We start from the raw sequence: 12,858 nt of genomic DNA on the forward strand, positions 1-12,858 counted from the left end.
ATCGCAGTAAAAACAAGTGACTGTGAAAAGTGAAGCTTCAATGGAAATGTAACTGTCAAAAGATAAAGATATAACCTTGGGTGATGCCTTCAGTGGCATGTCAATCAACAGAACTGGTTTAAAGTTTAACCTGTCTGACCCCTTTTCAAAGTTTTCTATATCAGAAATGTGAGTTTCTTTCAACAAAACTGCCCAAAAATAACGGATGGATGGTTCAACGCAGCGCTCTTCGCTTAAAAAAAACGTCAAAGAATGTTGACTAAAATGACATAAAAGTGACAAAAGCGGCAAAAACATTGAAAAAAACGACTAAAGGCATTGAAAGCCTAGAAAACAGCAGAATAAAGCTTTGAAAAAAGCGTCAAACGTGTGGCCGGGTTGGCTCAGTGGGTAGAGAAGGCGCACATATACTGAGAGGCTTATGCCTCGACGCAGTGGTCCAGGGTTTGAGTCCGACCTGAGAAGATTTCCTGCATGTCTTCCCCCTCTCTCGCTCTCTCTCCTCTCTCCCCTTTCTCACCTAGCTGTCCTATCAAATAAAGGCAGAAAAGCCCAAAATATAATAATAATAAAAAAAAAAAGAAGAAAAGCATCAAACAAGGCACTAACAATGTTTTAAAAAGCGACAAAAACATCCATCCATCCATCTTCGTCTGCTTATCCGGGGTCGGGTCGCGGGGGTAGCAGCTCCAGCAGGGGACCCCAAACTTCCCTTTCCCGAGCCACATTAACCAGCTCCGACTGGGGGATCCCGAGGCGTTCCCAGGCCAGGTTGGAGATATAATCCCTCCACCTAGTCCTGGGTCTCCCCCGAGGCCTCCTCCCAGCTGGACGTGCCTGGAACACCTCCCTAGGGAGGCGCCCAGGGGGCATCCTTACCAGATGCCTGAACCACCTCAACTGGCTCCTTTCGACGCGAAGGAGCAGCGGCTCTACTCCGAGCTCCTCACGGATAACTGAGCTTCTCACCCTATCTCTAAGGGAGACGCCAGCTACCCTCCTGAGGAAACCCATTTTGGCCGCTTGTACCCTGGATCTTGTTCTTTCGATCATCACCCAGCCTTCATGACCATAGGTGAGGGTAGGAACAAAAACTGACCGGTAGATTGAGAGCTTTGCCTTCTGGCTCAGCTCTCTTTTCATCACAACGGTGCGATAAATTGAATGTAATACCGCACTCGCTGCGCAGATTCTCCGACCAATCTCGCGCTCCATTGTCCCCTCACTCGCGAACAAGACCCCAAGGTACTTGAACTCCTTCACTTGGGGTAAGGATTCATCGACAAAAACATAAAAAACAAACAAAAACCCTGTCAAAAATGTTGAAAAAAGCATCGAAAAATGTGTTGATTTTATGTTGGTTTAATAAAAGAAGTCTTTACTGTCTCTCATTCACTAACTTATGAATACCATCCATTATATCAGGCTCAATTTAGATTTGAAGTAATTATGTATTCCTTGAAGTGTGTTATTTGCATAAGAAGCAAAAAATTATTGAATGTGACCTGAGCAAACATGAAAAGATTGTTACATTTCTGCAATTTCCATATCACATCTTAATTAAAGTGACATTTCAATGAACACCATGCTTGTGATCACATCCACACAATCTAACAGCTCCTCTACTGCGTTCTGACAGTTTCTTTACTGAGGCTTCATTTCAACTGGCTTATGTTTCGGTTATTATTTCTCATAATTCAAGAAGGTAGTGTTTCTCTGACCAGTGTGTTGTCTTTGAACTACTCTCATGGCAAGGTGCAGCCTGTTTAGCACATCCTGCGTGCTGCTCGTACAGTCAGAGGCATTTCAATCTGCTGTCCATCATCTTTGCTCAATCATAACATAAGTTGAGTCCCTCTTTGATGATGAGAGGAGCTGGAGCTGGCTGTTTTTGAGCACTTGGGGCTGGGTAAGAAGCTGTGATTGGTTAGTCGGTGACTGCATGTTGTTGATCAAAGGGCTCGGAGATTCAGGATGCAGCTCAGAGGAGGATGTTAGATTGTCATTAGCAGCTGGTGGTTTTGTTAGATTTGTGATCGGTCTGCTTTGGAAATGAACGTTTGGTCCGACAGCAATCATGCAAATGAATGTGCTTGAACATGCACAACCACCAAAGTGACCCTTTGATGTATGGATGCAGCAGTTTGGTAAGCTTTTACATTTGTAGTGGAGCTAAATTCTGGAACAGCTGCTGCAGCTTATCTGAGTAGCGTTGCTCCCTTCCACACTGCAGATCATCAGGTAAGGTCAGTGCTTTTAATATAATTGCATTCATAAAATAAAAAAAGTGCACTTTAGATCATTGTGTAGCCAGAGATGTAGCCTAGCAATGCTCACATTGCAGATGTACCAGAAGCGAGGTAAACAGTAAAAGCCGGCGTAGGTGGCTGTGATGAGTTCCATGACATCCTAACAGAGATGACTGGACTGTGTGTGTGACATGCAACCTCTCTCACCTCTTTCAGTCAGCTCTCGTCTCTGCACAAAGCTCACTCACTGAGGAGGAAGAAGAGGAGAAACATGCTGGCCATCTTCGGTTTCCGTAAGAACCGCAACCAAACTTTGTCCAGTCAGGGCCCGGAGTCTGAAGCAGAGCTTTATGGAGACGGGTGTCACGTTGTTGCTACAGCACCCACAGGGTTCGTTTATGCACAAACACAACACGCACACACACTCTCCATTTAAAGGTATGGCCTTGAAAACACAACACAATGCCCATATGATGCACTAGATAACACACACACAAATGACTCATTCTTCTATATTCTACTGTTCAGCTTCACATGTATCTCTTACATCTCTGTATCACAGTCAGCAGGACTGAACTTCATAAATAGTCAGACAGATATCACTCTAAACCCCATTTCCTTTCTTTGTTGATACGAGAGATGGCTGATAGCTGCCAAAGTGCAGGCAGGCTGATACCAGCGAGTGTACACAGATGTAGATGACAGCCGGTGGCTCCGATTCCAGATCCAACAGTCAGCCAAGTGATTAGAGATGAACACGCTGCATGTCAAATACAGATTAGGATTGCAAGATGGCTGATTTCTGCCCCCCAAAAAAAAGCTTCCTAATTACTCTGTTCTCAAAGCGTGTTACTTTTGTTTCTGTATTTTAAATCTGTGGAAATATCAGCAGCAAATTGTTCCTGCAGGCTGAACATCTTCAGTGTCTTGCAACCTTTTAGGGCAGCCACAGAGAATGTATACACGCTCCTTCAGCCGCCGAGAGCCGCTGCCAGAGCCGGATCCCCGGGCGAAGGGGCTGATGGGAGAATGAACGATCACCAGGGTAAAAATACTTTCGTTTTGAGTCCGCCACCAGTGCCGGGCATCCCTCACCCGGTCGTGGGAGGAAGCAAACACCCCTTTTATTCTCCCAGAGAGGTACAGTCAGTGTGAACCGCCAAAAGCATTCATTCGGTTGGAAGTTCGCCTCGGGTATGATCTTCTCTTTTTGCCTCTCCTTGTTGTGTTTTGACAGATATCTGAAGTGGACTCTGTGTTTGAACATCCGATGGAGACAGACAGGTACGGCGTGGACGACAAACACAGGACAACAGACGCGCTGCATGCAGACAAGCCGAGGATAGAAGCGAGGCAGGGTGACCATCACGTAGAGAGACAGCGGTTCGATAGCAAGCTGCAAGAAAGATCGCTCGGAGAGGCGAGGACAGCCGACAGACAGACAGACAAGTACTGGACTGAGAGTAGACACCCGGACAGATACATGGACAGACAGTGGACTGTTGACAGACACACCCAGCGGCAGATTGACAGAAAAATAGAGAGACAGTGGATGGGCGGCAGACAGATAGACAGGTCGTGGTCGGAGAACAGGCCGACGGACGTACAGGTGGACAACCAGTGGACTGAGAACCGACACGGAAGCAGGAAGACAGAGAGACAAGTGCATGCGCTTCATTTGGCTCAAAGGCCACTGCCTCCATACCCGTCGGACAGGACGCCTTCGCCGAAGCAGGAAACAGATCCTCTGAAAAGCGCAGAGGCGGCTGCTACAGACTGGCATCAGCAGGACGCGCAGGGAGACAGACAGATGTGTCCCGACACTGGCGGAGGCTTCACGGAGGTATGGAGGGGCGGCGGAGGAGGAGGTCGAGCACCTCACTGCGCTAAACCCGATCCCCCGCCGCAGAGCAGCAAACCCAACCTGTCCAAACTGAGGCAGAGACATCGGCTTGAGAGCTCAGACGCTCTACGAGGTACTTCACTGTCGGCCGCGTTTATGTGCTGCAGGTTAGAAAGGAAAGTTTTAAGTTTCAGCTGCAATCGTTACCTCAGTGTGTATACAAACCTACATGTAGGGCCGGGACGATATGCTTTGGTCCCGATTCAGCCTGGGCAATATATTGATATTATATCGATATATGAGGCTAGATATTGTCTTATATTTTGTTGTCTTTTCCTGGTTTTAAAGGCTGCATTACAGTAAAGTGATGTGATTTTCTGAACACACCAGACTGTTCTAGCTGTTCAATTATTTGCCTTTCCCCACATAGTTATTATATCAACATAACTGATGATTATTTATCAAAAATCTCATTGTGTGCATATTTTGGGAAAGCACAAATTGTCAATCCTAAAATATCGCCACAATATCGACATCGAGGTATTTGGTCAATAATATCGGGAGATTTGATTTTCTCCATGTCGCCCAGCTCTAGTCCCGATTCGATTCTTTCACCATACATGGGTGCTGATTCAATTTGTATTGCGATTTTCAGTCATTGCGATTCTAGAAGTATTGCCATTCGATAGTATTGAGTATTGCGATTTGAGTAAAGTTGAATACTAAACTTCTAAAAGCAATATATCATGAGACATCACATGTCAGTCAGTCAGTCTGACATTTATTTCATCTGTAAAGAAGTACATCACATGGATTCTCGGCATTTTCTGCTTTCGCTCTGTTTTGCCGGAAACGGATATGATGTAGTCGCCATTGGCGGTACCGTATAAACAGAAAATATTTGGATGAATCATTGGTAAAAAATAAATAATTAGAAAATATCAATTATAGGGGAAGGAATCAATTTTAAAAATCGCGATACATACGTGAAACAATTTTTTCTCCCCACCCTTACCCACGTGTCAGTGACACAGTGACTTGTTTTTGATCCGTAGGTACAGAGGAGGAAGCAGATGTAGACAAGTATCCTGGAAAGATGGAAAAGAAAGAGAGAGAAAAAAGAAGAGACTCGGAGGGTCAACCGCCTCCGATTCCAGAAAAGGTGTGCTATTTATAGCCATGCATGGTTCAGTTTGTGTAAAAAACAGATACAAGTCCGTCAATGGTTACTGTCAATCTAGAGCCGCTAGTCCCTTTTGATTTGTTCATGTTTTCTGTTCTCATCCAAACAACAGCCAAAGACGTCCTCGTATGTGACTTTTCCAAAAGAATCAGCCAATGAGAGGAACTTACCTCCTCCTCCTGTGCCGCCTCCTGTTAACAAGCCTGTGCATGGATTACCAGACAGAGCTGCAAGTCAAGGTAAATCCACTGAAAATCAGGGATGTACCGAATCCAGGATTCGATTTCGGATTCGGTATATTGGGCTTTTTGACAGGGTTGGGTTTCTGCCAAACCTTAGAATTTTTTTCCACCGAAACGGAACCCTACGCTTGCACTACGCGCGCTACGCTGGTCGACGTAATGACGCCGCCGTTGATTACGGGAAGGTGTTTACGTAGGTGGAGCGTTCAATGCAGTAGGCTGTGAGAAAGTGAAAATGGAACTGGTGAGCAGAAAGTGATGTTTGGCAGTACTTTCAGTCAAAAGAAGGCCATTCAAGTCCAGCTACATGTTCAATCTGCAATGCTGATTTGTCTCGTGGTGGCGAGGACCCTAAACAATACACAACATCACCGCTGTTACAACATCTGGTATGAAACATCCGAAAGAATATGAGTTGTGCATGAAGGAATCTACAGACAGCAACTTCAGGTACAGCAAAGGAAGGACAGTCACACTGAGGATGGGAGGAGGATTCGGTATTCGGTTTCGGATTCGGCAGAATATTAACCAGTGGATTCGGTATTCGGCCGAGCCCCAAAAATCTGGATTTGGTGCATCCCTACTGAAAACACAGTAAAACAACGTAGTGGTGTTAACACATGTATAACTTAAATAGCTCAGTTGTGTTCACTCACAGTCCAATTATGAGATACACTTTTTCAGATGCCTGCCTCGGTTTACTTTTTGTCATATGTTCAAACTCTTATTTTGGAATTTCAAGGTGCAAATGAACAGCTCAACCTGCAGAAAATGTCAGAGGAATCGTTAGCAGACATGGTGGGAAATACACGTATTGGCTTTCTTGCTGAGAGTTAGATGAGAAGATGTATACCACTCTCATATCTGTCACTTATGAAGCTACAGCAGCAGTGGGGTTGTGTGTTGGATTACTTCTTGGCCCAGCACAGTGACCTCCTGGAGTCTTGTCGTCAACGCGATGTTGCCAGGCAAACAGCAGAGACTCCACAAAGTCACTGCCAAGAAATTGTCTGGCACATAACTGCCCATAGAACTGCAACTCTTCGTGTGTTATCTTGTTTGTAAGAATTAAACAATTATTAATTCGTGAGCTTTAGACGTGCTGATTAGAAGATTTTGATATGTTCAGGCTAGCTGTTTCCCTCTGTTTCTAGTCTTTATGCTATGCTATGCTAAGCTAAGTTAATTGGCTGCCAGCTGTAGTCTTAAATTTACTGAACAGACATGAAAGTGGAAAATCGATCTTCTCGTCTCAACAAGAAAGTGAACGTGTATTTCATTTGAAATATTCCTTTCAACAAATTATAGCCAATAGTAGCAGGACATTACATTACAAACAGAGAAGTTAGTGTCCTCTTGCAAGCTGTACACATAAAATCTTCTCCCTGAAGAGTCCCATCCTAAAACACAACTTTGGTCTTTTATAAGCATCGAACCAGAGGAAGTCATAGCCCTTAAAGGTCCTATGACATGCTGCTTTTTGGATGCTTTTATATAGGCCTAAGTGGTCCCCTAATACTGTATCTGAAGTCTCTTTTATATAGGCCTTAGTTGTCCCCTAATACTGTATCTGAAGTCTCTTTTATATAGACCTTAGTGGTCCCCTAATACTGTATCTGAAGTCGCTTTTATATAGGCGTTAGTGGTCCCCTAATACTGTATCTGAAGTCTCTTTTATATAGACCTTAGTGGTCCCCTAATACTGTATCTGAAGTCTCTTTTATATAGGCCTTAGTGGTCCCCTAATACTGTATCTGAAGTCTCTTTTATATAGACCTTAGTGGTCCCCTAATACTGTATCTGAAGTCTCTTTTATATAGGCCTTAGTGGTCCCCTAATACTGTATCTGAAGTCTCTTTTATATAGACCTTAGTGGTCCCCTAATACTGTATCTGAAGTCTCTTTTTATATAGGCCTTAGTGGTCCCCTAATACTGTATCTGAAGTCTCTTTTATATAGACCTTAGTGGTCCCCTAATACTGTATCTGAAGTCTCTTTTATATAGGCGTTAGTGGTCCCCTAATACTGTATCTGAAGTCTCTTTTATATAGACCTTAGTGGTCCCCTAATACTGTATCTGAAGTCTCTTTCCTGAAATTCAGCCTTGGTGTAGAATTACAGCCACTAGAGCCAGTCCCACAATGAGCTTTCCTTAGGATGTGCCATTTCTGTGTCTGTAGCTTTAAATGCTATTGAGGAGGAGAGAGGGGGGGCAAGGTGGAGGGTGGGGGTGTGGCCTTGACCAACTGCCACTTTGCTCATTTGCAAGCCATGTCTCTCTCTTTCTCATGGGCGGGCCAAATTCTCTGGGCGGGCAAAGCAGAGAAAGGAGAGGTAACCTTCCCCCTTATGATGTCATAAGGAGAAGATTCCAGATCGGCCCATCTGAGCTTTCATTTTCTAAAAAGGCAGAGCAGGATACCCAGGGCTCGGTTTACACCTATCACCATTTCTAGCCACTGGGGGGCCATAGGCAGGCTGGGGGAACTCATATTAATGGGACTCTAATCACTTGGCTGCCATGGGACCTTTAAATCATCGTATAAATTCAATTCAATTTTATTTATAGTATCAAATCATAACAAGAGTTATCTCGAGACACTTTACAGATAGAGTAGGTCTCGACCACACTCTATAATTTACAACCAATTCCAGTAATTAGCACAATAAAATATAAAATGGACACAGCCCATTCTGTTCAGACCTTTAAACCTACTAACTTCTAATGGTAACGGTACATATTCCTCATTTTTCTTTCATACCTGTTGTTCAGGTGAAGAAGGATTGAGACCTCAGGCACCAGTGAAACCACAGAGACACAGAAAGGCCATGTCTTGCGACGCAGGTACAATTAGTCTTTTCTCCATCACAGTATATACTCTTATTATTTACCCTATTATTATTTTAACAGGCTACACTGTATATTTATGTTGGGAATTTATGTATATACGTTTATCTGTGTGTAAAGCGTCTGTATCTAACTGTTCATTTGTGTTTTTTTTGTCCTCACTGAACTCAGGCACTGACAGGGAAAGCCCTAATAACGTTGAGAAGCCCCCAAATCGCAAACCCCCCGTGAAAAAACCTAGACTACCCCAAAACAGAAATAAGTCACTGGACTTGTCTGGTACACGTCTCTGTTTTTTTTTTTATGTGTGTGTGTGTGTGTGTGTGTGTGTGTGTGTGTGTGTGTGTGCGTGTGCGTGTGTGCGTGTGTGTGGAAGTCAAGTGGTACTAAAACACCACAGTATGTGTTACTGTTGTTGTGGAATATGATCATTAAATTGCTTTCTATAAAAAGGTAAATAGAAAATACAGTAGATACTTTGCATTTCTACATGTTGTGAAATTTGACAGTTGGTTGTGTCTGTAGCTTGCAGCTGATTAGATACGTGTAATGATCAACCACAGTGATATGGTCCTCGCCAATGATCAGTTTCCTATCCTGTTTTATTTTACAGACAGCCTCAACTCAGCCTCTGGTCACAGCGAGCTGTTGTGATGACTGGGAAATCCACCCGCTGCTGCCCTGCCGAAGCGATGTCATGACAACTGTGGAGCATTTAACCCAACGAGGAAACAAAGAAAACCCTTTTACGAGAAGGGGAGAGCCAGAGAGAAATTGTCTGACAGACATCATAAAGCATCAGTCACCTTGCTTCTGTCGAAACACTCTTTATAAAGTCACCTCCCTCCCTCTTCACCCTGACTGTGTTTCTGTCTTTGCTTTCCTCTCACATGAAAACTCTTTTTGTGGCTACAGTATTTTAACAGTATTTGCTACTTTAGAACACCCATGGATCATTGTCTTTTGTGTCGTGGACGCTGAGCCGCGTGTTGGAGCATTGTGACTTTGCTAGACAGAAAAAACAAGCCTTTGTTAGAATGTCATTCATTTGTGACTGCTGATACAGTTGATTGCCTTGGTTGACACTTGAAAATGAGTTGCTTCTTATCAGATGAAACTTGATGATTTATATCTAGTTTTGCTTTCAGGAACTGAAAGGTAATATATTTTATAGAAGAAAATAAATATTATGTATGAGCACCCTGACTGTATGAATAAAACACTTATGGAAAACAACTATGACTCTTGCTGTGGCTGTTATTGTTAGCTAATGTTAGCTCAACCATATGAGAAGCCGCCTAGGCCAAAATGTAATACCTCACTTGCACATACATACTGTACATACTAGTACTAAACACTTGCACATACATATATACTTTATCTACATATAGATATATATACTGGTACTAAACATTTGCACATACATATATACCTTCACTTGCGCATACATACTGTATATACTTCACTTGCGCATACATATATACTTCACTTGCGCATAGATGCATACTTCATTTGCACATACTGTATATACTTCACTTGTGCATACATGCATACTTCATTTGCACATACATATATACTTCACTTGTGCATACATATATGCTTCACTTTCACATACATATATGCTGGTACTAAACGCTTGCACAGATATACTTGTGCATACATATATAGTTAACTTGCACATGCATGCAAAATGTGTGAGTATGTATGTACTGTATGTGTGCATGGGGTTGATGGTTGGGGTGCATAAACACAGGACTTTCACACAGGAGGTTGGGGTTCAAGTCTGGTCTGAAGCCATAGGTCAATTTATTGATTACTTAACTTACTTATTTTGACCCAAACCATGATCTTTTCCTAAAACTAACCAAGTATTTTTGCTTGGATTTACGTTATGTTAAGTTATGTTAAGTTGAAGTTGCTACAACAAGGTGACAAACCAGCAGTCAATAACAAGTCAGCCTAATGTAAAAAATGAGGTTCCTGATGGGCTGCAAACCCCAGTCCCCTGAGTGATAGTCCTGTGTTTGACCCATTCATCCACCATGACGAGCTACCTGATTCTCTACAAACAGCCAGGGGATGGGGACTGGGTGCAAATAACTGTGAGAGACACACTGGATGTCAACTTCATCCCAGCACTTTACATCTGGCAATTCTGATACTTGACTACTATTGTTTTCCCACAGCTGTTGCAATGTATTGATCACAGAACGAGTTATGAACAAGCAAAGAGACAGCTTCACCAGAGACGCATTATTGACTGCCATAATGCATTTTGCCTGTTTCTTATCGTATCTGTGCAGTTAGCTGAAACATATCGCAATAAATGTATTGTTTCAGTTTAAATATACTTATAGCAGCTATAATCAATATTTTTATTTTAACAATGGATGACATGGCTGCTTGTTGTGATGAACCCACACATAATTCAGCTCTACAGAGCTGAAAAAAGCCATAAAAATCCACCGTATGCTACCCAGCACCAGACAAAGTTAGCAACTAGCTAGCTAGTGAACATACAGTACAGTAGTGGAGCATTTAGCAGCTAAACAGCCAGGTATTTCTCTCACGAGTTGGTGGAAAACAGCTAAAATTAGAGTAAATAATAGACTAATATTCATTACGTGGGATGAAACACAACTTTATATGAATGCTAATGTTGCTGCATGTCAGCTGGATGTGTAAATAGACAACAAGTTCGCCAAATCAACAAGGTGATAATATGTCAATGTAGTGTTTTTCAGCTTGTTTCTGCTGCCCCCAAGTGGCCAAAGAGGTCAAATGCGTCTTTGTGTGTTTATAATAATTGATAATTAATGTCTAATTAGTTCACTATCTTAAAAACTTAAATAAATGAAGGTTAGCAGGTATCAGCTGTAAGCTGTAAACACATCCAGCTGACTGGTTTGATTCCATGATTACAGGTGGATGCTAAATTTACTTCCTGACTTGCACCATGCCATGCACCTCTGCGGTTGACATGGCAACCACATATATTCAGAACTCAAAGAATGTGAGAAACAGCAGGGGGCGACTGATCCCTACATATGAAACACACACACACACACACACACACACACACACACACACACACACACACACACACACAAATGATTTCAGTAGAGCAGCAGTCTCACAGGTTGTCATTAGCAACCGTGCCGTGACCTTTTTTTCTGAAGATGCTGTAATGAGTCAGACACGAGTTTCTGCCAGGTGAGGAAATCTTTGCAGTTTGTTGAAATGTGGATAAAGATGCTGTTTTTTTAAACCAAGTCATTTTTCAGATGACTGAGACTAATTGCTGTGTTCACTTAATATTACACTTAGATATATGTATATTCTGCACTGTTGTAAGAACAGTTTCCCCCAGATGTTACAGCTGCTTGGATGAGGGAGGTGCTGTGTGTGAACATTAATTAATCTATTTATTCATTCAGCCGCCATATCCTTGTTAATTAATCCTAATCTCTGCCATTTTCCCTAATAAAAGATGATTTAATATCTTAGCCCAGTGTGTGAGCTACAATTGAGTCTCTCCGGAAGCAATTGAACATCTCAAATTTTGATTTATGGTGAGATTACAGGCAGCGGATTGGCAGTCCCCGCATAGAAATATAACTCTAGTGTTGGTTTGAACTTTCACACCCACTCCACCTTGAATGTGGACTCGACAGTGGTGAGTCCTCTCATGTAAGGATTATTCCCCAAAATGAATGTGCCCACTGTTGATGAATATTGTCTAAAAAGCAGCTGTAGAAAGTGCCACTTTGACACTTTAAATACACAGATTTTGTTTGATTTCTATATTTCTTTTTTAATTTTTTACACTTTCCAAGCAAGAGTTGTTTTGCTAAACATATGGGCTTTTATTTTTCTCAATTAAGCTTTACATGAAACTGTGATATTCATTCCGATCAGAGAGCCTTATTGCAACTACAGTGTTTGTTTGCTGCTCAGCAATTAAGGATTAAGTGCCTTGCCCGATGGCACCTCATCAAATGCTCTTGAAGGAGGACAGATCTTCATTATTTTAAACTAAAAGCACAATTTTCCTTTCCCTATCAACGCTAACCAAAAAGTGTGGTTTATAGGTTTTAGGTTTCATTATAGGTTCTGAAATCTGAATTTAAATATTTTACAGTGAATTTCCTTACGGTTGTTATTTGGCCACGGTACACCGTATTCTTTACAGCTGATGTGAAGACACATCACATCACATAGGAGGCACTCGAACACATCCTACTCTTCTCATCATTCTTCTGCAGTTACCAAGCAACATGATCCCATGAAGGGCGAGGGAAGAGAGGAGCCAGAGAGAGAACATGTGTGGGTAGAGGAGAAAGACGCGTGAAAATGAAAGGATGCAGGCAGTCCACAGCAATGTGCATGATTGTGCTCACACAATACCTCCCAAAATCCAAATCCTCTCCTCTTCCTTCCGTCCTGAAGGAGGATCCACCATGTGTGAGAAAAAAAAAGGCCTCAGTGACTTG

General features: G+C 42.5%; 2 protein-coding genes across 2 annotated transcripts in view; one reads left to right on the forward strand and one right to left on the reverse strand.

Moving 5' to 3' along the window:
• The window catches only part of LOC144523812 (capping protein, Arp2/3 and myosin-I linker protein 3-like), a 45,589-nt gene extending 36,001 nt beyond the window's left edge, over window positions 1-9,588 (forward strand). The window contains exons 33-40 of the mRNA XM_078259683.1: window positions 2,466-2,639; window positions 3,191-3,389; window positions 3,487-4,225; window positions 5,148-5,254; window positions 5,388-5,514; window positions 8,291-8,362; window positions 8,537-8,644; window positions 8,979-9,588. Of these exons, the coding sequence (XP_078115809.1) occupies window positions 2,466-2,639; window positions 3,191-3,389; window positions 3,487-4,225; window positions 5,148-5,254; window positions 5,388-5,514; window positions 8,291-8,362; window positions 8,537-8,644; window positions 8,979-9,019 (1,567 nt within the window). The 3' untranslated portion in view covers window positions 9,020-9,588. The remainder of the gene's footprint in view (window positions 1-2,465; window positions 2,640-3,190; window positions 3,390-3,486; window positions 4,226-5,147; window positions 5,255-5,387; window positions 5,515-8,290; window positions 8,363-8,536; window positions 8,645-8,978) is intronic.
• Window positions 1-12,858, reverse strand: part of rabggta (Rab geranylgeranyltransferase subunit alpha) — a 152,085-nt gene that overhangs the window by 90,977 nt on the left and 48,250 nt on the right. The gene's annotated exons all lie outside the window — the stretch shown is intronic.

The sequence above is a fragment of the Sander vitreus genome, chromosome 9, assembly GCF_031162955.1.
Source record: "Sander vitreus isolate 19-12246 chromosome 9, sanVit1, whole genome shotgun sequence".
Taxonomy (NCBI): domain Eukaryota; kingdom Metazoa; phylum Chordata; class Actinopteri; order Perciformes; family Percidae; genus Sander; species Sander vitreus.